A 26,711-nucleotide genomic window follows, 5' to 3' on the forward strand; every position below is an offset into this window, starting at 1 on the left:
ACCAGAATTCTCCCAGTCTCCATTGCAGAGACCAAAGATGAAGATGCCCATGAGGGACCAGCTTCTCCAGGGAAGACAACACTCCCAGAAGAACCTGCCACTGATGAGCCAACTTCTGCAATCTCTGATCCGACGGGAAAACTTTTGCCACCGTTGTATCGACGACCATGCCCAGATAAGAGAATCCTTTGACTGGGTACGAGGTTCGACTTTTTCTGGTTGACTAAGATGCCCAGTTCCAGAAAGAACCGAAGTATGCAATCCCTGTCCTGGAGCAGCTTTTCCCTGGAAACTGCCAAGACCAACCAATCATCGAGGTACCTCAGCAAACAGATCCCTTGAGCATGGGCCCAACTTGACATGAGAGAGAAGACCCTTGTGAACACTTGGGGGGCTGTGGCCACCCCGAAGCATAGGACTTTGAACTCGAAGACCTTGTCCCCAAGAGAGAAGCAAAGGAACTTCCTGGATGTCGGATGAACAGGGATTTGGAAGTATGCGTCCCTTATGTCTATCGGCAGCATGAAGTCACCTTCCCTCACGGATGCCAATACTGAACGCGGGGTCTCCATCTTGAACCGCGTCTTCCTGATGAAGTGATTCAAGATGGTTAAGTCGATCACAGGTCTCCATCCTCCCGATGCCTGGGGTACCAAGATGTGACTGTAAAACCCCGGAGACAGATGCACCACGTCCTCTATCGCATCCTTGTCCGGCATCTTCTGCACTTCCTCCTGAAGAGCCAAGAACTTCAGAGAATTTGGAGGATGTGCCTTCCTGAGCTGCGGCTTGTCCGAAAGAGGAGGAGAGAAGTCAAATGGCAGTAGGTACCCCACCCGAAGGACATCTACCATCCACTTCTTCATCCCATAACTCTGCCACTTGGCTTCAATGGCCTGCCAGGCATCCAACCCCCTGTGGCACAACGGGAAGGCCCTGCCGAACTCGAATTCCTCGACGGCCTACCAGGCAACGATCTTCTAGACTGCTGCTGGACCGGGGGAGGAGGAGGAGCCTGACGTCTCAGAGGACGAGACTCCAACTTAGACACAGCCTGGTGCACCAGTCTGTTTTTGGTGTCAGCCCGGCACTGGTCTATCGCATTCTCGAGCTCTGTCCGAGGATACAAATATTGGGACTCCAACAGATCTCCGTTCCTCAATGCCGGCAAGGACTTTGTCAACTGATCTCTCCATCCTAGGCAAAGCAGCGTCTCTTCTAATCAGAAGAAGGTTAGCCAATAAATTAACACTGAGGTGAGCCATATACAAAAAAGCCTTGCCTCCAGACTGCAACAGATTGGCAAGCGAGGATGCACTCATCAACCCTTCTGGGGACCTGTTGAGCTATCTTGGCAATGACCACAGACCAGAAGTCCAGCCAAGAAACCGTCTGCAACATGGAGGCTGCTGTAGATTCCAATGCTGAGGCATTTTGCGGAGACAAGGACGGAGCCACCGACCTCACCTGCTCCAAAGTCAACCCCGGCTTCACGCAAATGACGTCTAGGTTAAGATGGCGTGACATCAAAAATGCAGAGTTCGCAGCATAGTACTTCCTATGTCTTGTGAGAGGCGGGGGTAGTGGCTTGGCAGAGCCCCTACAGCGAAGTGACAGGCATTAACCTTATGCAAGACCGACTGGACATGCCCCAACAAGGGGAGCTGAAGAGATTTGGGATCCTGCGTAGCTCCTACCTAGGCTTCCAAGCAAGGAGTGTAAGACAACCGTGCCTGAGTCCTACTTTCCAAATTGTTGAACCCATGAATGAGATCAACAACTTCCAAAAAGGAAGACAAAACCTCTTGCGTGTCTCCCTCCTCTTGCTCCGGCAACGGAGACCGACGACGAGAAGGATGTGTAGGCTTCTCTAAGGCACCTTCCCCATTAAAATTAACGGAAGGATCAGCATCCAAACAGCCCGGAACACCAACTAACCTGTCTGGGCTGGGTCCATGCATCGGCTCCCGAGACGAACCCACTATAACACTAGGAACATCACTACGCACTCCTCCTACAGATGACTCATTAACATGTCCGTGAATGGTCATGGGCGTGGCAGATATATGAACGTGAGTAAAAGAGGAATCCTGAACACTTGAGATTGAAGGAGAATCCCCTAGAGTCAAACTCTTGGAAGCACCAGTGAGAGGGGCAGGCAAACACTCCTTCTGTACCAACTTCACGCTCACCACCTTCGATCTCTTGACAGGCGCCTTGAGATCCTTACGGCGACAAATAGGCCTTGGAGAAGGAGCACTTGCATCATGTGCACAGACAGGGGAGGTTGCATAATGCTAGCGATGTGCATGGACAGGGGAGGTTGCAACACCCTCACGATGTGCACGGACAGGGGAAGTTGCAACATACCCCCGATTTGATGCAGAGGACGAAGCAGCCACTGCAGATTGCACAAGGGAAGATACACTAACATTCTCTGAAACATCAACACTCTCGAGAACACGTCCGCATTGTTCCTTCCTCGTAGGCGAAGAAAGAGCAAAGTCCTTAGCCTTGCAACGCTTGACACGCCGACATGGCGTACAGAGGGAAGAGGGAGAGGAAGACAGCACTGGTTTCTTATGCGATCTCTTCGCAGAAGCTGGGGATGAAGCAACACATTTCCTTCCAGTCCTCCCAACCGACAAGACAGCCAACTTATCATCCAAAACAGAGTCCAACCTCTTAAGCACTGCCTGGCATATAACCTCAGACTGATCTGCAAGAGAAGGCTCTGATGACATGGAAGGGAGATGTAGCAAACTGGGCTGCAGGGAAGACGTCACGGCTGAGAGAGGCAGTGCAAAGGAGACGACTGGGAGTGAGGTCACAAGTGGTGATGACGTCACGGCTTCCCTCGGTGTGAAGGAGAATCAGAGGCCACTGGCAGAGGAATACACGATGGAAGATCCCGTGAAGTCATCAACGGGGCTGATGCCACGGCTTCCCTCCGACCCAAAGAAGCAGCAGCAGTCACTGGCGGAGCAATACAAGATGGTTGACCTCGGCTACCCACGAAGACGAGGCCGGGAGGAGGTGGGATGGCCAGCCTGAGGATGGGGGTGGAGAGCCTCCATAAAAAGTGCGCTAGCAACCCCTCCAAGGACGGGGAACCCCCTAGCCCGAGCATCTTTCAAACCGCCACCATCTTGGATGCTTCTGACTCTGGAATAAATGAGAATGATGAAAAAGCCTCCCCCTTCCCGGGAACCAAATTAACTCCTGAAGAAGAAGGGGCAACATTACAAACATCAGCCAGGTGGCCTCCCGATACTTCCAGCGAAGAATCAATGGAAGAAAAGGAAGGAGACACAGGAACAACATTACTATGGGGGGGTGAATACTGCAGGAGACGAAGCATCGGAAAGAGGCAAAAGACCTTCCCAAGAAGGAAGAGTCAAAACCCTCCATTGCTCTCTCTTGCTATAAAACGACTTCCACTGCTCTTTAGGCCATGCCCGGCATTCCGTGCAAGGATTTGTTGTGGTACAAAATTTAGAACAACACCTGCTACAACACATGATGTGGGGATCGGTTGCCGCCGAAGGCAAAAAACAAGAACATGGAAAACCTGGAATTCCAGGGCACACACATTGACGAGGCCGAGAAGGAGCAAAAGAAGCCATAATATCAGCGAAACACACACACACACTAAACACAAGCGAAGCGGGCAATGAACCGGGTAAAGGCCAGGAGCGGGGTTGACCACAACTCTCGCCCAGGCAGTTAAAGAACCGACTGACGCGGTGGCGAGGTGAGTGGTCCTTGACCAATCTTCAACCGATCTATGCATACATTGCCAGATATCACAAGATTCCTTGCTTTATCTGTTTTTTAACCGGATCCAGCTGGGCGCTAGAAATTATTCTATTGTTAAGACCGAAGGTTTGTTAGCATATGAACAATGCCAATTTCTCAATTTTTTTTTTTTTTTTTTTTTTTCATCAACAATGGCCAGCAGGCAGTATTCTCTAGGCATGGATGTCATCAACTTATTTCTAATGGAATTATAAAGTGATGTTGATATTTTAGAGGTTGCTGACACCTCTATGGCAAAAACCTCAAGTTTGTGTAACAAAGTGTTGGAGGCGAGGAGAAATGATTACGACAAGGGGGGGGGGGGGGGGGGAGTAGCGGGTCTGTACCTTTTCTGGCGACAGATTACATGAGCTTATGTCAATAAATCATGACACACTGTAGATAGGTAAATTACATCTTACTGCAGATCTTCTTACATGACTCCGTTCTAGGATAATATTCTTACATGACTCCGTTCTAGGATAATATGAGTTTATTCTATAAAAAAAAAAATTTAAAAATTAGCCTTTTCCTATTTCACTTAGGTATAAAAAAAATTCGTGAAATGTTGACTTTTTTGGCCAAAAAAAAAACACCTTTTTTTCCTTTTCTGATTTTGTAAATTATCTTTTTGCATATACTTATTTTTTTAATATATTTGTAATAAATATTCAATTTGTAGTTGGGTATGATTTATCTTCTCAGTAGTGTTCAGCAATGGTGAAATTGATTTTAGAAATTAAAATGTACAGCATATCTACAGTTTTCGAATTTTCACAAATTTATCTTGGCGCTCGGGTCGAGCTCAACCCCACAAACCTTTAAAGGGGTACCAAAACAGCAAAACCTATCCAGGGTTCAAAATTACTAGCTCTAATCAGGTGCCTTAACACCTTTCCATTAACTCTTTGGTTGGAGAACTGGCTGAAAAGAAAATACTTCAAGCTTCATCCAAAAATGAAATAATGTACTTAAATACTAAAAAGTAGCAGAGTGATCTTTTATTAGAACTACAGCTATATATGACTATTTTTAAAATATATTACAGCAAAAGGTTAGAAGTGACTACATAAATTTTCGTTTAAAAAAATAACACTAAACAAAATTATTACTATTGATATTCTTTTAATTCCATTTTCTGTAAACCTGTATACAGACAATGTGTTGAGTTGCAATGGCTCCCTATCATAGTTAGAATAGTCTTAAATGTGTGTATAACTTACTAAGCTGGGTTATCCAAAGTATTTGAAAAACCAACAGATAGAATCAACACAGAATTTGCTACATATGGCTTCATGTTATCTAATCCAAGATGCCTTTTGAATGCTGGTTTCAGAACCTTTTAAATACTCCAAGAGTTTACAATGAGCTCCCACTTGGGGAAGACTGAAATCACCGTGATCTTCAAGAAATAACTGAAGAATTCTTATTTAAGGAATGTTATGTATTGATTTGAAAATAAAGATGAAATGTGTTATAATCTCAGAATGTTCCAGCAATGTGCACAACATTTTCCTCAATTCTGAATTAAAAGCCACTATATTAGTATTTTTATATTCATCCTACCCTTATCGGTAAGTTAACTGGAAGACAACCAAATTGGAATATTGTGGCATTTTTCATTACATTACTGGCAAGTAAGCCACCTTTCAAAGATTGTGCAATGTCAGCCTTTTAGCTGGATCCTCAGTTTTAATGTACTTTTCATAATCCAGAAAAGGCTGACATGGAGAAAACCCAAAACTCAGCCAAAATAATAACAGTGCATTCACTAGTACATTGGAAAACTAAAGGTGAAAATGATGTGAAACAAATAAAAATTGAAAAATATCAGCACAGCTGTGGAGGGCAATATTGGGAAACCAAACAGATTGTATGAAATTACACACAATAAAAAGTTATTTTGATGCAAAACTAGTAAGTTACAGGACAATTTGCACAGTGAGAGATTTCTGGATCTTGACAATACAAGCATAGTATGAAGGGGTTCTGTATCCATATATAAATGTATATTTACTGGTCAAACATTTGGCTACCTTTATCATAAACACACTTTAAATGGCAAAAAGAAACCTTGACATGCAACAACCTAATTTTTCTTCAATGGTTCAATGAATATTTTTAAAATAAAAACTTACAGCAATTTTAAACAATTTAATTCTCATAAAAAAGAAAGTTAAAAAAAAATTATCCATAAGCAGCAAAAACAACAGCCATACAATGCTACTCCTAAACTCTGCTAAGATTTCATATATCAACCATAAAAACAAATAACTGCTTCACACACTATCAAAGATTTTTCATTGGCATTGAGAAGTGAACATAACAACTAGTCGTCTCCAACCAAGTACATAAATTTCCCTTTGGTATCTTGCACTTACTTACCTTGGTTACAAGCCTGAGGGCTGAAAGTTGTAGTTCAGACACATTTTCAACAAAAAACGGACCAACCCCAAGGGTGGATAGCTGCAATACAGTCGTATCTGTAAGGGTCTGTATACTTAACAGATCTGCGAGAAGGCCAACCACCTCATGGAGCTTATTATACAGTCCCAGTATACTGCGATTTCTGACATCCTTACACTGGGCTCGTTTTCTTTTCATGTTCCCAACATAGCCATCTGATATTGGGATTGAAAAATAGCATGTAATAAATTTAATTACTTTATATAGCACAAGGGATTTTCCTAGTTTGTATAATTTAACTATACAATTTCATATAAAATTCTCCTTTTTATGAGACTTCTTTTCTAATTAAAAAAAAAAAAAAAAAAAAAAAAAAAAAAAAAAAAAAAAAACACTTGCATTTAATGTTATGCTGCATAAGAAAATTTCACAAACTACAAAATCTTTTTTTTTTTTTTACAGAAAATACCAAACGTACCTTTTTTACTGTCCAGCCTATAAACAGGGTCAAAAGATGGATATATTGTGTTGGACAACTGAAATTTGGTAAACTGAACACATCTCTCGATAACATCTTCAAGGTAAACTCTCTTGTTCATGTTTAGAGATGTCATGATATACATGGCGGTGAGAGAGGCATCCATTCCACGCATTATACGTTCCATAACCAACTCCATCCACAGCTTATCATCATCGTCCTCCTCCTTAAATGAAAACAGAGAACATAACCATAATGATCCTCCAATTTAAGAGAATAATATGGAAAAATTATATAAAAAAAAACCCTATCAAACACAAAACCAGTCTTTGCATCTATTGTAATAAATGGAAAAAAAATTATGCAAGGCAAGACAATTTCATGAAGTATGTTCCTGTTAAGTGGAAACAACCTTTTTGAATAGAATCTATTCCTGAGTCGGACACTCCATGGTTTGAACTCCAATCTTGAGGTAAAGTTCAATTACCTTCAGCTGGGCATCTGTCATGACTGACCTAAAGCAGCTGCTGTGCGACATCCAAAGCTTGAGGACATTATTCTTGAGATGATCCTAAAAAGTTCCCAGTACAATTGGGGGTTCACAGCAGACCACTTTGTGGAACCTGCAAGGAGCAACATGATCCTCCCTGTCTGTTTGAGGTGTCACCTTGAAACAAGAGAAATGACTATTGGGAGCCAGCAGTTGATAAGACCATTAGTGTCCACACCAGTGATGGGGATTGCACCAGCACTCAACATGGAGTTGGGGAATTATACAGATTGGAACAGGAGTAATTCTGATTGCTTTTCTTCACATGAGAGTAACAGTAGCAGTTCCTTGTATCAGAAGGAATCCAAGGAGTGAAACTATTAAACACAGTATACAGACAGTCCCCAGTTATCGGCGGTCTCGGTTAATGGCGATCCAGTTTTATAGCACTTGCCTAGCGCCATAAAATCAGCAATTTATGGCGCCATAACGGGCCAAGTTGCGGTTATCAGTGCATGTGCTGATAATAGAGTTATGACTCCAGAACATAGCTAACTGAAGTGCGATTAACCGAAACTCAGTGCCATGTTTCGGTGCTATAAGTGCCATAATTTGCCTAGTTTCGGTTAATGGCGGTGTTAACTTATTACCACCCCGCTGAGAAACGGTGACTGCCTGTACTTCAATACCAGGGCTTGACAGGAGGCAAGAGGAGGAACACCTCTTATAGACAGGATATTACCCAAAGTAATATATCTGTAATTTGGACCAATCCTAACAAATTGCACATAAAAGAAGGAAAACACACTTGCCCTTACAAAGAAGGGCACTGCAAATGGGGGTCCTACAAAGTTGGAAAACTAGTGCTACAAAACTTTCTGTCCCTGACAGGATAAGTACACTGAGGTTTGCTTATGACACATTGAGGATTAAGAAAATCCAATACAACATTAATGCAAAAAAATTATAGAATGAGCTAAGAAAAAGAGAAAACCAAAAGCATTCATTACTGTGAAATGGGACAGACAGGAGAATGAGCTAAGCAATCATAAATTGCAATCAATGAATTTTGATCATAAAAATGATAGTTATGATACAATAAAGTTTGTTCATACTTACCTGGCAGATATATATATAGCTGTATTCTCCGAAGTCCGACAGAATTTCAAAACTTACGACACACGCAGTGGTTGGCCAGGTGGTTAGTACCCATTCCCGCCGCTGGGAGGCGGGTATCAGGAACCATTCCCATTTTCTATTCAGATTTTCTAGTGCCACTGTCCCCTGAGGGGAGGTGGGTGGGTACTTGATTATATATATCTGCCAGGTAAGTATGAACAAACTTTATTGTATCATAATATCATTTTGTTCATGAAACTTACCGGTCAGATATATATATAGCTGAATCCCACCTTTGGAGGTGGGAAGGGACAGAATAGAATGATTCAGGAAACAAATTGCATGCAGATGATTGACATCTTGGTTCCATACCTGTTAGCATAGCTGACTTCGTGATTACTGTCACCCAAGTCGGCTTTTGCTTTACTAGTCTCTCCAGCAAGGTATAGCTGGTGAGTTCTAGATGATCTGTCAACGGGAGCGTGACCACAATGTGACTAGACCATATTGACCATACTATGAGGGCTAAGAAGTAATATATATCACCACCTGACCAAACCTAGCCAAAATTAAGGATGTTTAACTAAAGCTAAGAATTGAGAAGTCCTCCATTGGGGGCCGACCCAACAACTATAATTAACAGCTCTTCCCAACCATTTTCTACAGGATTGGATGAGTGATACTTCTTGCCCCCAAGATTGTGTCAGCGGACACATATGGCCCTAGCGAGCAGCAGATTTCAAATGTCGTCTTCACATCCCGCAGGTAGTGTGAAGTGAGCACAGAGTTGCTTCACTAAAACGTGGCACTCAGGATGTTACTGAGTGCCATGCTCTTTTGAAATGCCTCCGAGGCCGCGCCCTCACCTCGTGAGCATTCACTTTAAAAGGTTTTAAAACCTTGTCCAAACATGATGAATGAGCCTCTTTGAAAGGAGAGGTTCGAAAGGCTTCGACATCAGGAACTTCCAGACTACGTCTAAGTTCCATGCCGGAAGCTTCGATTTAGACAGTTTCGAGATTTCAACAGACCTCAAAGATCGTGAAGGGCTTTGTTGTTCGACAGATCCAAATCTCTAAGTCTGAAGGCCGTCGACAACATACTTCTGTATTCTTTAATAGTCGGGACTGCCAGCTTATCCACATTCCTCAGACGGAAAGGGAAGATGGCAATCTAATTTACAGAGGTCGAGGTGGAGGAAAAGCCATTCTTCCTGCACCATCTTCAGAAAACGGCCCACTCCGATTGGTACACTGCAAGATAGGAAGCTCTTCTTTGCCTTGGCAATCGCACTTGCCACTAGTCTTGAAAAGCCTCTTGCTCTGGTCAACTTCTCGATAGTCTTAACGCAGTCAGACTCAGAGCGGAGAGGTTTTGTGGTACCTCTCGAAGTGAGCCCGTTAGAGTAGACCGACTCTCTCGGGAAGGGTCCTTGGAAAGTGTGCTAGGAGGGACACGACCTCTGTGAAACAGTCGCTCGAAGGCCAACATGGGGCGATCAGCGTCATCCTCGCTCCCTTTGAAGCCACAAATTATCTTATTACTTCTCCTAAGAGTTTGAATAGGGGAAAAGAGACTAAACATCCATCCCCTTCCAATTCCATAGGATGGTGTCTATTGCTACCGCTCCCGGATCGAGAACAAGGGAGCAGTCTAGAGGAAGCCTCTTCATCTTCAACATTGCGAAGAGATCTATCAAAGGACGTCCCTAAGGTCTCCACAACTCTCGACATACTTCTAAGTGAAGAGTCCACTCGGACGTCAGTAGTTGCTGCCGTCGATCGAGAAGATCCACACGGACGTTCTGTAATCCTTCAACGAACCTCGAGGATCGTTACGTTCCGTGCATGTGCTCATAACAGGCTCTCTCTCGTTAACTCGAACAGGGACCGAGAGAGTGTTTCTCAATACTTCTTGGGATATGCAAGAGCTGTGGAATTATCCAAGTTGATCTGGACCACTCGGCCAAAACTTGTTCTTCGAAGAACTGGAGAGCCAACTGAATTGCTTCCAATTCTTTTAGATTATGTGCCAGGACATCTGTTTCCCTCTCCAGATGCCTGGCACCTACTGTCTACCACCTTAGGTGATCGTTGACCGACTGAGAGATGTTCAAAATCACTTCCAGATCTTCGATGATATTTCAGTTTTCCAGCAGGAAAAACTGGAGAGGTCTGAATTGCAGTCTCTTCAGGGAAACAAACTTCTCCAGCGAGGAAATGGTCCCCAGCAGAATCATCCCTTCCCTCACCGAGCATGTTTCCTTCCCCAATAAGGCTGCGCTTTGCCTAAGCAGGTGTGCATTATTCTAGTGCTATGCTGCGGTACTCGTACCGAATTCTGTTACAGTGCGGTAAACAGAACCGAAAAGGTCTAAGAGATATGTCTGTTGAAAAAATTCTCACAAAGCGAAGGCGATGTTCATTCATGCATGCAAGAATTCCACTCAACCCGAGGCTAAAGTCTGTGATTGTAGAGCAGAGATACGGTTACTCAGTCAATCCCGCAGGAGAGAGAGACGTAACCGACCCCGCATGGCAGAGAACCAGCTGGTACTGAGCTGCTCTACAGTGACCACAGCCTACGTTTGCCGTCTCGCACTATTCCACCTGAGTTGCCAGCTATTCCATTCTACGAAGGAATAGGTTTGTTATCATCATCGAGCAGAAAGAAACTCTCAAGCAGGTATATTTAAGCGAAACAGATTTCGCTAAATACAGAAGCTGAGTTGGTGTTGTCGTAATAATACCTTAAATACCTAAAAAGGGAAACCTGAAACTCCCGGAAGCTTGCAGGGATTACCGATTAAATGCAATTAGAATAATAGTCCTCTCGGTTGCCATCCGTACGGATAACCACAGTATGCGTATATAACTTGAACCATACAATCGCTTAATAGTAATATGAAGTAATATGACGTGAAGGTAAAATACATAGAGTATTGTAGTCACTTGGACAGCTACCTCCCTACTACATTCTTTCCTCGACGAGGAAGAGAGGGGAATGGAGATCGACTGTCTTCGTACTCTTAGCCAAGAGAACGAATTAGCATTAGTCGAAGGAGAGCCTCAAGTTAGAACCGAGAACCGAAGAGGACAGCTCAGCTTCTTATGTTACCGGACAGAAGACTTCATGGACGTAGTCTACAAGTCTGTTTCCCCAAAGAGCCTCAGCGAGGTAGTGACCTATGAATGAGGGTTCTTCTGAATCTTGTCAATGAGAGCTTACCTGCTTACGTGATATGTTATTGGGATCTTTGTCAATGTGAACTAACCCATTTACGTGACAGAGTTTTATATTTCGTCAATGGGGGCTTACCCACTTACCTGACCAAACGTTCAGTATCTTGTCAATGGGGGGAACCCACTCATATAACAGAAAGTAATCGAGTAATTCGAGCATATATACTTTCCGATTCCCGTAGAATTCGAGGAAGGAGCCTTATTCCTGCTCGAAGACTCGGCTTACGGCAGGTAGGACCCGAAGGTTCCCCTTCAGCAGTGCAGTCCTGAACGCAGAAGAGGCGTTTTACGACCCCGAAAACTGCTTCAAGTTTACAAGTCTCCTTCTAGACGCCAGCTCATCAGAACCAACCTGACTACCTTATTCATGCTGGTTGGATAGTTTTTCGAGTGAGTCAGGGCTCCGAGACTGCTATCTAGGAGTTAAAAGTCTCCTTCGTCCTGAACAGCCCCTTCAGATGGTGATGCAGATCTGAAAGTGTCTAGGAAACCTTAGCAGAGGACAGGAGAGACCTCCTCGGTGCGTCAACCAGGCTGGCAAAGTCGCCTTGGGCAGAGGAGGGAGCTCTCAGTCCGACGTAGTCTCCTATCTCATACCAAATACCTGCCTTGTCGTTAAGTCTTGACGGAGGCAGGGCAAAAGAGGTCTTGCCTTGTGCTTTCCTCGATTCCATCCAGTCTTGGACCTTCTTGAACGCTCTCTTGGTCGAAAGAAAAGTCCTCATTTTCACAAATCCCGGTTCTTCGTTTGCTTCCTCCGACGAGCTGCTCACTTCTACCTCTTCTGCAGGAGCGGCAGACGAGACCACCGAAGGAAGAGGTATAAGGCCTTTAGGGCCAAGTTTCAATAAAGAGCATTGCTGAGAAGACGAGTTCAGAGTACAAGGTTGTGCGTCTTCCAAAACAGCCTCAGCAGGTTCAGGTGCAGATGCAAAAGCTTCATGAAGAGCGTCTAGACGGGAGTCACGACGAACGTCCTGTAGTCGGAGAGCGTCTTGAGATCGGCGAGTGTCCAGAAAAGCGTCATGCTGGGCGTCCTGACGAGCGTCCAGAAAAGCATCATGCTGGGCGTCCTGACGAGTGTCCAGAAAAGCGTCACGCTGGGCGTCCTGACGAGAGTCCAGAAAAGCGTCACGCTGGGCGTCCTGACGAGCGTTCAGAAAAGCGTCATGCTGGGCGTCCTGACGAGCAGCTTGTGACGAAGCCGAATGCAAAGTGTCCAGCTTAGCAGCTTGAGAAGTGTCCAGCTTAGCTGCCGAACTAGCATCATGCTTGGCAGCAGACGGAGCGTCCCTCAGGGATGAGCGAGAGGCGTCTTGGCGAACTGCTTGACTAAGCAAAGCAGCTTGCACGGCGTCAAGCCCGCATACGGAGTGTCACGAAGAGAGAAGAGGGGAGCGTCTTGGGGAGCAGGAAAACAATCCTTGCTACGAGAGCAACAACGTTCCTTCCTCTCGACAGAAGAACGTTTGGGGAGACGTTCCTCGCGCCCTCTAGACAACCGCTGGGGAGCCGCATGAAATCCAGAGGGCGACGAAACAGGAGAAAGAGACGAGTGAAGAGAAGGCAAGGGGGACTGTCTGGACCTCTTGATAGGCAGTCTATCATCCTTCCTCCGACAACGCGACTCTGCCTCTCTCTCGGCAAGCAACGAAGCAAGTTGTTGCTGCATGAAAGGATGATCTTTGTCGGAGAAGACTCCTTCTCAGAGGAAGGGCTGATCCTGTGAGAAGACGAGGGGCGAGGGGACGCCTTCTTCCTTCTCACAGGGACCGCAACAGTTCTATTCCTGGAGCGACTGGGGCGCTCAAAAGCGTCATCATCGGATGAGGTCCTGGTCTTCTTTTGCGGAGGAAAGGCAGCAAAACTCTCCGTAGACGACCGCAAAGCAGCAGAAGAGAAAGGACGTGAAGCGTCCTCCTCTCTGAGACCAAAGACGACGGCCGCCTGTGCGACATCTTGCGTCTTTGTTCTCTTCTGTGGTGGAAAGTCGTCAAAATGTTCAGGTGACGATTGCAACGCATGACGAGAGAGAGAGAGGACGTGAAGCGTCCTCTTCTATAAGCTTCTGTTTAGAGGGCGCGAGTCCTTCCAAGAGCTCCAACCCTTGCACGGGGAGGACGCCTCGGAGGACGAGAAGCAATCCTTTAGGATTCGTGCACGATCTTTGGCAGCCTGGGAAGCGTCTTCAGGTCCTGCCGAAGGGACGCCAGATCGGTGGGGAGTCCCCGTAACCCTCCTTCGGCTTTGACTTGCCCATTCCCTGATTCCTGGGAGTCCGGTAGAGGTCCAGGCCTTGAGGCATTATAGGGCCGATCTGACGCCCCCTCCACAACACTAGGGGCACTAACAACCTCACTACACTGATTGGAGAGAGAGCACTTTAGATTCCAAGATACAGATGGAATCCACAATAACAGAAAGGGCATTACCTCTCGCAGACACGACCTCAAGGCCCGTAGGCCATACCACAGAGTTAAGCAAAATAAAGTCTACAGGAGGTTGAGGAAGACCTCCTGATTCTATCACGCTCTAATTTGCGTACATACGAATCATATGTCTTCCCTTCGGAATCAGTCAAACATCACTCTTACATTGATCTTTCAATAAAGAAACATAAAAGTATACTATTACTATTCCTTTCTATATATATACTTATACTATTCCTTTCTATATATATACTTAATATAAATTTAATATATTAAGAAATTAAGAAAAATGTTGCATGCTTCACGTTAATCTTCCCATTTTAGTATATGTACTGCTGAAGCAAGTACTACATCTCATGCATACACAGTGAGGATCTACCGAAGGTTTCGGTAGCCTCACCTTACCCCTTGCAGACAACAAACTCTGAAACTAGCCAAACTAGATTCAGAGATCTTATGCAAAGAACAATCAAATTCAAATCCATTTATGATAGCGTATGCCTAGCCACAATCCAAGTCAATAAACCAAAAGACAATTAGGATACTTAAGCGGCAATGAAGTTTCAAAATCCTAAGACGGAGGTACTGAAAACAGGTTTTGACAGTACCGGCGACAGAGAAAATCTGAATAGAAAATGGGAATGGTTCCTGATACCCGCCTCCCAGCGGCGGGAATGGGTACTAACCACCTGGCTGACCACTGCGTGTGTCATAAGTTTTGAAATTCTGTCGGACTTCGGAGAATACAGCTATATATATATCTGACAGGTAAGTTTCATGAACAAAAGCTCCAGTAACTGTCTAATGCCCTAAAATGGAATTACAAACAACAAATGAGAAAAACTGAAGAAAACAATAACAGAAAATACACATATGAAACTCGCAGCAAAGACAGTGCAACAGGTTAGTTGCTAGCCAAAAGTTATGACACTGAAAAACAACTCCCAAAGCTTAAACTACGCCAAAAAAAAAAAAAAAAGAAAAAAAAGGCATGGGGGTGAACAGCAGCATGTCTAAACACCACTTATGTGCACACACAAAATATACTGAGTACTATCCATATTGATTCTGGAATTAGCTAATTCATTCACTTGTGCACCTGGATGTATTCTGCATGGTTTAAGGCTATTCCTTAATTATTGAGTCCTATTATTTTTCTAATCACTAGAAAACTCAAGAGATCATTATTATAAAAACCAATATTCAACTAATAGAATTATGAAAAACACTGGAAATATGACAGTATCATAGTTGAAAATTTTCATGTCGAATATGTTTGAAAGCTTTCCAGTCAATATTTTTTTTAACATTAAAACCGTGAGCAAAATTTAAACTTGTGACTCACCTCATCCATTACTGGTGTTACTTTTGTTCCATCTCTGATATTCTTCTCCAGGATATTAAGGAGCCTCACCAACCTTTCGGGAGGAACTATAGCCATTGCCCCTAAGCTTTTGAGTTTAGCTGTTTCTGAACACAGATCAGTTAACTCATACTTGGGGATGAGATACTCCTGAGGGACATCATCATCGTCTTCTGCAATCACAAGCAAATAACGATAGAAAATGTGTTACTCAATCACAAGCAAATAACAATAGAAAATGTGTCACTCAATCACAAGCAAATAACGATAGAAAATGTATTACTAAAACACAAGCAAATAACAATAAAAATCTATCATCATAAATGTTAAACGATCACAGTTGTTTCCAGGCTAATTTTAAAACTCAAGTACAATGGACCCCTTATTCATGTTCTTGGATTTGCAGAATTTTCTGTGGAACCTATCTAAAAATTAATCGCAGGTTCCCACTATTCGCGGATGTGAATTTTTTCGCACAGCAATATTCCGTATTTTCATATTATTTACTGTACAATATGTGACATTAAACATGACAAATTTTTAACCAATTTGTATTTTTCATAACTAACAAACCTGAGGTCTTAACATTAGGATAATAATAGTGCCAAGCTGGAAACCGGTAGAATTAATAAAAAAAACTTGTGAGATCCAGGGACTATTGGCATCTGTACCAGATCATGGGGTATTGTAGTTCCCAGAATGCCCTTGGCATCCTGTGACCTATCAGTTACTCTTCCAACCCAGTTTAGACTGTTAAGAGGGGTGGTTAAAGGTGGGCTTTATCTGTTAAGACCTCAGGTTAGTTAGTTATGGAAAATACAAATTGGTTAAAAATTTGACATTTGTTCATATACGACACATAACTTCGGTCTTAACATTAGGATAGACTTAATTATTGGTGGGAGGTAAGTCTCTATAACTGACTTGGAGTTTGCCACCTTTATCCATTTCCAAATAGATGTATTCTAAGACAATGGACTATTAACCTTTGAACCATAGATATATGAGAATCTATTGGTTTCCCTCTCTGGGTGTTTCATACAATGCCATGGCTTACTGCATTACAGAAGGTGGAGAGCTATCCATTCTCATAAACCACTCCTATCCCTTATATCGGGATCTATTATCAACCCCCCCTCCTCTCTTCCTATTATTGAGAGGAATGTTGCTACTGAAAAGTATCCTATACTCTAGATTATCTTTACAGTATGACTGTCCCCCTCACCTGCATCTAGTCCGTTCCAGCTCATGATGGTACTCTCCCTCATACTGCCCGCAGGTAAAGGAGTAGTTAGAAACGTAGCAAAGAAGGAAGACCAGTCATCTCATTCATTTTACTTTCATACCTTCATCTTAGACTATACACAAACTGACACGCCAGGAATACCGGATGAGTTATACCACTTGTTGGGCAGCAACCACTGGACCCAAGGAAAAAGTGTCCAAGGATCTATGGGCAACAACTTTTAAATAAAAGGAAGTGAAAGTTGTTTGGCGTCGCCAAATACCAGCTTTCAAAATCCTCTCCACAGACATATTTTTCTTGAATGCCAAAGAAGTGCTCAAGCCCCTGATGTCATGGGCTCTAGCTCTCTCTAGGCTATTTGACCCTCTGTCTCCTGTCATGTATGCATTCCTGATAGTTTCTCTCAGCCAAAACGATAGTGTGTTCCTGGACACTTCCTTCTTGTTCCATCCTGTACTTACAAAAAGCCTTCAGCATCCCGGCCTGAGATGCCGCGTTCTTCTTAAGTACGATCTTAGTACTCTGACAGGGCATAGCAGCACTTCTTCAGGGTCATTGTCTACAAATTCTCCCAGAGAAAGTATGGAAAAGGAGTCGAATCTGCCATCCACTTCTGATGGGTTTTGAGTTTTGGCAACGAATTCTGGGACAAACTCGAAAACCATAGACTTCCAACCTCTCGAATGCTTCACTACATATGACAGACCATGCAGCTCCCCCACCCTTTTGGATGAGGCTAAAGCCAATAGGGAGACTGCCTTCAGGGTCAAGCTTTTATCTGCGAACTGTCTCAATGGCTCGTAAGGGGGTTTTCTAAGACTACTCAGTACGTACCATGGTCAAATCCCAATCTGGGGCTTTTAGTTCCTTCGGCGAACAGGACTGCTCAAAACTCTTCATTGACATAGCCATCTCCCATGAAAAAAAAATGTCCACGCCTTCCATCTGCAGAACCAAAGCTAGAGCAGCCCTGTATCCCTTTACAGAAGATACAGACATATGCCCTTCTGTCCTGAGATATAGTACAGGCAGTCCTCGGGTTACAACGGGGGTTCCGTTCTTGAGACGCATTGTAACCTGAAAATCGTCGTAAGCCGGAACATCACCAAAAATACTAAGAAAACCTTACTTTTAATGCTTTGGGTGCATTCAAAACTATGTAAACTACATTCTTATTGCATTTTGCATCAAAAAACCTTCAAATATTGATTATTTTCCATTTTTGGTGTCATATTTCTTCTACCAGATGAATGTTGTAGGCGTCGTAACCCTGGAAATAATTTCTGATAAATATAATTGAAAAGCGTCTTAACCTTGGAACGTCGTAAGCCGAACCCGTCGTAGCCCGGGGACTGCCTGTATAAGAAAATCTGCTAACTATTGAATAGTGGTTCTGAGTGGAGACAAGTTCCCTCTACAACACCAATCACAGTACGCGGACCATTTTCCTTAGTAGACAGCTGCCGATGACCTGATATTTCCTGCCATCTGTGTTGCTGCTTTCTGAGAAAAGCCTCTCGCTCACAGGAGATACTTGACAGTCTCCACCCGTGAAGTGATAGGGACTGCACCGACTGATGGTACCTCTCCATGTGTGGTTGACATAGTAGGTTGTTCCATGGAAGTAACCCTCTCGGCACATCTATTAGGAGTTCCAACAGGTACGGAAACCGTTCTGCCTTCGGCCACAATGGGGCTACCAGAGTCATCTTGAGGTTCTGAGATCGCATTACCTTCCTCAGAAACTGATGGATTAGGCAAAATGGAGGAAATGTGTACACGTCCAGATTGTCCCATGGGTGTTGTAGCACATCTTCTGCTACTACCTCTGCGTCCGGGACTACTGAACAATACACTTCCAACTTTTTGTTGTACCTGGTTGAGAATAGGTCTATGATCGGCCTTTCCCACAACATGAACATTCTGTCCACCACTTCCTGATGTAAGGACCACTCCATTCGTAAAATCTAGTCCCTGCGGCTCAACTTGTTGGCCACTATGTTTCTTTTTCCTGGAATATATCTGGCTCTGAAGTCTACAAGTTCTCTACAGCCTACTGATGAAGTTGAACTGTCATCAAGTGTAACTGTAAAGACACTAGGCCTCCTTGCTTGTTTACGTAAGCTACTACTGTGGTGTTGTCTGACATCAATACCACTGATTGCCCCTTCATCCTCTCCCGGAATTCCTGTAGAGCCAAAAATGCTGCTTTCAACTCCAACACGTTTATATGGAGTTCTCTGTCCTTGCAATTCCACTTCTCTGAAATCATCAGCTCCTCCATGTGGGCACCCCAACCTTCGAGTGACGCATCCGAGAACAGCAAGAGGTCCGGAAAGGGTTGCTGAAGGGGAACTCCCACTGTCAGATTGTTGTCCTGCACCCACCACAGGAGGTCTTTCCTCACCTCTGTCGACCAAAACTCCTTCATCCTCCATTGCAATGATCGAAGGTGTAGTCTCCCGTGTGGTACCAGCTTCTCCAAGGAACTTAGAATTCCCAGGACTACTTGCCACTGTTTTGCTGGCTATGTTTGCTTTTCCAAAAAGGCATTCACCACTTGTCTGCATTTCTCTACCCTCTTGTCTGCTGTGAACATTTTGGCTTTTACTGTGTCTATAATCATACCTAGATACACCAGCCGTCGACTTGGATCCAACTTTTGACTTCTTCTGATTTATCACAATGCCTAGGCTGTGACAAAACTGCAGAAGGGTATCCTTGTCCTGAAGTAATTTTTCTCTGGACTTTGCTATCACCAGCCAGTTGTCTAGGTATCTTATTAGCCAGATACCCTGAGCATGCGCGCCCATGTCGACATGAGAAGTCAATACTCTAGTAAAAACTTAAGGAGACATTGTCAATCCAAAGCACAGGACTCTGAACTGGAAAACTTTCTCTGGTAGACTGAAGCGGAGAAATTTCCTGGAAGACTGATGGACTGGGAACTATAAGTATGCATCCTTCAAGTCTATTGTCAGGATAAAGTCTTTGTCCCTCACTGTTGCTAGAACTGTCTTTGGGGTCTCCATTCTGAATCTGGTTTTCCTTATAAACAGATTCAATGTTGAAAGATCCATCACTGTCCTCCAATCTCCATTGACTTTGGGGAGAAGGAAAATACGACTGTAAAACCCCCTTGACGGAAGCGATACTTGTTCTACAGCTCCCTTCTCCCTCATCATCTTCACTTCCTCTTGTAGAATAAGAGCTTTCTGAGATTCCTGAGCATAGGAGAGGTGTGGTAATGGTTGTTCTCAGGGGTGGGGTCACTTCGAATGGAATCAAATATCCGACTCTGAGAACATCCACCACCCACTTCTCCGCTCCAAATTCCTGCCACACCCACCAATGATTTGCCAGGCAACCCCCCACTGGTGTGGCTGAGTGATGAGAGGTGCCCATCCTATCGACCATACCACGTTGAAAGCACTGCTTCTCGTTCACCCTTTCGTCTCAAACCTCTCCCCCTGCCCTAATACCCTTCCTCTGTTGGGTTTATTGTGAAAGGGCTAATGAGCTAACTTCTTTGGGGAAGAGGGTCTTGTTGATCTATTAGAGATGTTATGTCTCACTGGTCTCTTTTGAGGTAACTGCTGATGTCTTACCTCATTAGAATTAGCCTGGCTTCCAGACGTTTTCCTAACTGCCTGCTGGACTAATCTGTCTTTAGAATCCATCCTTCTTCTATCTATAGCATCTTCCAGTATGCCCTCTGGTAACAGCAAATGTGACTAGGATATCCCCATTCCGCACTGCTAACAGGGAATCCTAGTCAATAGTGCGGCTTAATCTAACCAATGCTGCATCTCTCCTCATCAACAGGATATTAGCCCATACATTGGCACTCGAATTCGTCAAGTACGCAATCGCTTTGGAACCTGATTGGAGCAATCTGAAAAACATTGTCTCATCCACTAATTTTCTTGTTACTTCTCATCCATTAATTTTCTTGTTACTTCTGACAACGCAATTTTTGCTACTGCTGTCAACCAAAGGTCTAACCAAGATGCAATCTGAAAGATAGAAGAAGCCACTACTTCCAATGTAGCAGCCTCCTGACAAGTCTTCGACGGCCATTCCATCATAACTTGATCTAAGGTTAACCCAGGCTTTAGCCTTACCACATCTGGGTTAATTTGTCTTGACAGTAAAGGAACCATAGCAGTCGCACAATATTTCCTATGTTTCATCAATGGCGAGGGAATAATCTTGAAAGATCTATTTGATCTTAACGAATTATCCCTTTCAGCAATCTGTGCATTGGTATGCTGTAAAACTGACTCCGCATGACTTGAGCAAGGTAATTCATACGACACCTTTGTATCTTTTTTCAGTCAAAATACCATATTGATTCCCAGAGGAAGTATACTGGCAGGTGTCTCTGGACTCCTCGAAAGGTTATTGAATTGACAAATCAAATCAACCACCTCCACATACGAAGCCAGAAACACCTGGTTTTCCCCTTCCTCCAGTTCCAATGTATCGTGTTAGGCTGCAAAAGCTAGTTCACTTTTATCCTCTGCCAAACGTTGGGGTGCGTCATGGCTGTCCGACCCTACAACCGCGTCATCTTTGATCTCTGATGGCCGATGTTGGCTCAATCTTGAATAGTCAGTAGGAGAACTAATTTCCTCTCTATCTCTATTAATATCATTCGTCATTGGACTATCATCTCCGATGGCCGTCGGGGAAGTTGACCTTGATCTCTCGTTGAGGCGAACAACGCCTTCCATCAGTGTATCAGGAGAGGTTACCAACTCTTTATTATTTGACCTTTTAATGGGAGCTTTCTCATTCTTCCTTCTTATTTTAAAATGTCTTACAGAAGAAACTGGTATACGTTCTCCGTTCTTCGTTGAATGCTGCCCACTCACCGTTGATTTCACCAATGGCAGTGGAGTCTCTGCTAAACGCTTTGTCCTCACCTCTGGCATCTCCGCAGTGGGTGCCATTCCAGCGACCGTCAATGCTTTTGCCCGTTCGGACGCCTGTAAATGACTTCGTCCGTTAGCATTAAGTTTACCAGCCACTACCTTCTTCACTTTGTTGCTGACAGGGATGTGACAGTGAAGAAGAAGAATTTACTCTTCTCTTGGCACAAGGATCAATCACAAAGCCCGTATCCTCCAACGCTTGAACTAAGAGGAGAAGATGAAGACAATTCACGTCTTTCCTTTTTGTCTTTCTTATCTATTTTGCCTCTAGAGCTTGTAATTTCCTCATGACTGTGTGTACCAAAGAGTCAGAAAGCGTATTCGTCTCCGGAGGCAACAAAGTAGTGATAGAAGCAGTAGGCTGTGACGTCAAGGCGTCAGCCATGCCCGTGTGGGACGTTGAGTGTGACGTCACCATGCTTGTAGGGGGAGAGATTGAGCGGCTGCTGCTGGAATCCCTACGTGCTGCAAAACTGTTTCCAAAGTCCAGCATTGCCAGAAACATTGATGTTGTTGTCGGTGCCGTAGCATTTGCTCCCATAAATTGCAGGCCAGGGGGATGAGGAACAATCATTGTTGGCGGGCTTGGGTGGAAACGTGACGCCATATAGTGAGAAAGCAACCCCTCCAAGGTTGATACGCCTGGTAGGCTTAACGCTGACCACGTTCCTTCCACTCTCTGCACATCGGGGGGCTGAAATCTGGGACAAAGATGGCGATGCTCACCCTCTCCTTGCTGGGAATGACGGAGCGTAATTATGCATAAAATTACCCAAAACCCCTCCTGGAGTCTCCAATAACGAATCGCTAAACGAAACTGAAGGGGTATGGGAAACATCAAAAGCAGGTGACAAAACTTATGGAGCACTCTGATGTAATGCCAATACAAAAGAAGCCGACGACGCTTGGTTATCCAAAAATGGCGTCGTCTCCTTTCTTTTGTACTGGCCTTTCCCGTAAAACTTCATCCATTGTTCCACTGACCAATCACGACAAACTGAACAAGGATTAGTAATAGTACATATGTTTTCTCCGCACCGGTGCTACTACGTTAGATGTGGATCCGTAGATACCGATGATAAAAATCTTGAACAAGGAAAACCCACTCACTCCAGGGCATTTCCTTTGTCTCTTGCAAGAACCTGAAGAAATTTCCCTTGGTGAAGCAAAATTCTCTATATCTTACAACGTACACACACACACAGCAGATAACACCCACACTGACATCACCCAGAGAGAGAGAGAGAGAGAGAGAAAAAAGGGAAAATATGAATAAAAACGGCCAAACTAAACCGGCTTTAAACAGATAGAAAGTAATCACGTCCTATCTTAAAGGCAGTAGGAAAGTAACTGATAGGTCACAGGACACCAAGGGCATTCTGGGAATTACAGTACCACGTTACCTGGTACAGATGATTTTTTTTTTTTTTTTTTTAAATTAATTCTACCGGTTTCCAGCTTGGTACTAGTATTATCCTAATGTTAAGACCGAAGGTTTGTTTCATATATGAAAAAATTATAATAATGATATTAAATCACATGGGTACTTGCTGGTGATGAATGTTGATTATAGATGATGATATTACGAGTTGTGCAGTCTGATAAACGACGATGAAGGTATAGACTGCACAGCAAAGTAGAGGAGTTACATCTCTGAGGGTGCCTCTTCACCTTCTTCAGGAGGCGCCTTTTCAGGGATTTCAGGAGGCTGCATCATATGGAGGTAGTACTTGCACATTCTCACAGTACTGATAAAATCTGAAGCTCTATCTTCATTCTTATCCCATGCCTTGACCATTGTCTGTATCTGCTTGACTTCCCTGATCAAATTATACAGACCATGAAATTCTTCAAAGTCCTGGTCCGTTAGTTGGATAGTAAAGAGGGCTGCAGTTCTTCTCCAAGAATGACCTCCCCAAGTATTTTACCCAGTTCATGCTCGTTCTCGATGCAGGCAACTATACTTTCAGTCATGTGGTAATGGCCTGCTACTTCTCCATGACTTTTGCCATCTCTCAACATAACAATCTGTCAATAACTGTAAGGGTCTTTGAGACTTAGGCTCTTTGCCAGAGGCCTTAGAAGAATTTAAGAGGCCAGCTTAAAGAACATTCTTATTCTGTAGTAATATACTGTACCGTACACGCATAACGCACACAAACAATAAAACATTGAACTGCGTTGGGTCAATTGGGCATAAATTGTGCACTGATGTTCTGCGCAAAATACACATTTTATGAAATGTTTTAAGATTACTTCTAAATATTATAGTACATACAACATAAAGTGTTTTAGGATGATACTTTAAGTGTTTTAGGATGATACTTTAAGTACACAGAGCATATCTAAAATATGTATGACAATGGGAATAGCAGGGTATATATGTTTTCATCTGCGATATTCAGTATTTTCATGCACATGTACTAAGTATATTTTTGTGACTAAATTCAGGCGAGCAAGGGATGGTTTCACCAGTTCTAGAAGCGGTTTCACCAGTTCTAGAGGCGGTTCCCCCTACAGTCTGTTTCCCTAAATGGGGAAGCAGCATCAGCTGACAAAGGCAGCCGCAAAATATCCCGAGACCTTCAAGAAGATTCTGCAGGAGAAAAGATACTGCCCAAAACAGGTGTTCAAAATGGACGAGACAGGACTATTCTGGAAAAAGACGCCTTCCTGGACATAATTAATGAAGGACGAAAGGACGAAGCTAAAGCCTTCTAATTCAAGGCACAGAAAGACACGGTTACCCTCCTAATGTGTGGGAATGCTCAAAATAAGGCCTCATTACAAGGCTGCAAACCCCAGGGCACTCAAGTATAAGAACAAGGTGTTGCAGCCTGTCTACAGGGTGCATAATCCCAAGGCCGGGATCACCAAAGTCCTTACAGAGTACTGGTTCCACGAGAGCTTCATTCCTCAAGTATGCAATACCTGGGTGACTTTTGACATAGCTCAATATGGACAATGCTGGTGGGCACCCTCTTGAGCTTTATTATAAGTGAGTTCTGCTCGAGTGCCTCCCTTCCAACACCGCCTCTCTCCTCCAGCCCATGGACAAGGGCGTAATCCGTGCCTTCAAGGCACTCTACACCAGGAACTCCCTCCAGCACCTTGTTGATGCAATGGACCGTGCCAGTGAATTTCATGAAATTGGAGCAAATTCAAGATTGCCTCATGTCTGTACGTCATCAACCAGTCACTGAAGGACATGAAGTAGACTTGAATGAATGCTGGAGTAAGTTGTGGCCAGATTGTGTTCATAATTATACAGGCTTCTCTCCTGAGGAAATCCAGCACTCGGCCATTCATAAGGCAGTCCAGTTGGCAAGAATTCTTGGTGGTGAAGGCTTTGACGATACAACAGAGAATGAAGTCAGCACCCGTATTGATGCCAACTCTGACCCCCTGACAGACCAAGATCTGGAAGACGAGACAAAGTCTGCCAGCGAGGAAGAAAACACTCGAGGCTCTGACGAGGAACAGGAGCAAGAGGAGGGGGGCCTAACTTTGGAACATCTGTCCCAAATTAGGAGAATGATACACAACCTACACAATTTTGTTGCGACATGGGATCCTTACATGGAACACTCCTTAAAGTTTTCAAACATCCTTCATACAGCATTGGAGCCCTACAATCATGCCCTCACCACCATCATGAAGACGCAGCAACACCAACTGTCAATCATCATGTTCATCGCGCGTACGAAGAAAGACCCTCCAAAGTAGTACCTCCAAAATCGCCTGAGTCAATTACTCCCGAAGTGCTTCCTGAAGGTGAAGAGACACCCTCAGAGATGTAACTCCTCTACTTAGCTCTGCAGTCTATTTTCATTGTCATTCATTGGACTACACAGGTCATCATCATATTTAATTAACATTCATCACTGGTGGGTACCCTATTAACGTTGTAGTAGTGTATAAAATTTTTTTAATGTTCACATATGTTGTACTAGTGTATAATTTTTTTTTTTAATGTTTACAAATGCTGTGCTAAAATAAACTTTTTTTTACTATTCATATACTTTTGTAGTTTCTCTATCTCTACTGGTTTTTACTTTATTTATCATATTGCATGCATTATCATCATATTACAAAATATGAACATAATTATGTAAATAAGCCAAATGGAGCCATAACAGGTCTTACTTATCTAAACAAACAATACCCGTAAAGTTTAACAGGTCTTACTTAAATAAACAAACAATACCCGTAAAGTTTAGATAAAAGCCTTACTGTACTATAAACTGCAGGACAGTAAAAGCTTTTAGCATATTTTTTAAGAGTTGAAAGCTATTTAAATTAATAATAATAATAATAATAATAATAATAATAATAATAATAATAATAATAATCGGTGCTCGATCTGGAGGTGAAAACCCTCAAATCAGTATTTCTATTTTGCACCAATATATCCAAACGTACATTATACTGAAGTCTATTACATTGGTGAACTACTGTACTGACGAAGGGAGATGGACTAGTCAAGTCTGCACCACCCGGAATAGTAAGGTGCTAAAATTATCAGCTGGACTCCTTGAGGCACCAAATGTAGAAAAAAACCCAAAATTACATAAACCTGTTACAGTATCATATTTTCTTGAAATAACAAATTAAACTTACCTATCTCTGCAGTGAGATCCAAATCTTCAGTATTATCAAATATCTTTTCAATAGCTCTGTTAAACCTCTGATAAACCCCAGTTTCCATCAATTCTTCAGGAGAGAGTTTTTCTGTTTGAGGCACTAATTTTCTTTCTAATCTCTTATTGGTATAAGCCGGCTTTTTTGTGACTGGTGTTGGTAAAGGTGCTCCGGCTCCCTTTTTATTACCCTGCAATAAATTTAGAAATATTAACTTTCAGAAAATATTCTAGTATCCATAAAAATACATGTAGCTTCCCTTCACGTACAAGAAAAAATGGATAAGTTGCTCTAATTAAGAAGAAAGTTTAGGGAAAAAGACGACACATAAATTTATAACTTGTTCCTGGTTTATAAGTCAAGTACATTACAACCTTACAGTAAAGTAAAGTTTATTACAAACTTGCAATAACATAAGCATATATTTAATACAAAAATAATGTTATGTATAGTCAAACATTCTTTGACTAGTTTAAAAATGACAAATTTTTAAGTCAATTTGTATTTTTCATAGCTAACAAATCTGAAGTCTTAACGATAGGATTACTTTCCAAGCGCCAGC

The 26,711-nt window shown here is 43.2% G+C and overlaps 1 protein-coding gene across 4 annotated transcripts in view; it reads right to left on the bottom strand.

Moving 5' to 3' along the window:
* Positions 1–26,711, bottom strand: part of LOC135225881 (nipped-B-like protein B) — a 217,143-nt gene that overhangs the window by 91,434 nt on the left and 98,998 nt on the right. For all 4 annotated transcript variants that reach the window (XM_064265448.1, XM_064265447.1, XM_064265445.1 and 1 more), the window contains exons 10-13: positions 26,129–26,339; positions 15,308–15,498; positions 6,683–6,908; positions 6,184–6,419 (exon numbers count right to left, since the gene is read on the bottom strand). In XM_064265448.1, coding sequence (XP_064121518.1) covers positions 6,184–6,419; positions 6,683–6,908; positions 15,308–15,498; positions 26,129–26,339 — 864 coding nt within the window. The remainder of the gene's footprint in view (positions 1–6,183; positions 6,420–6,682; positions 6,909–15,307; positions 15,499–26,128; positions 26,340–26,711) is intronic.

This window comes from Macrobrachium nipponense, chromosome 13 (assembly GCF_015104395.2).
Source record: "Macrobrachium nipponense isolate FS-2020 chromosome 13, ASM1510439v2, whole genome shotgun sequence".
Classification (NCBI taxonomy): domain Eukaryota; kingdom Metazoa; phylum Arthropoda; class Malacostraca; order Decapoda; family Palaemonidae; genus Macrobrachium; species Macrobrachium nipponense.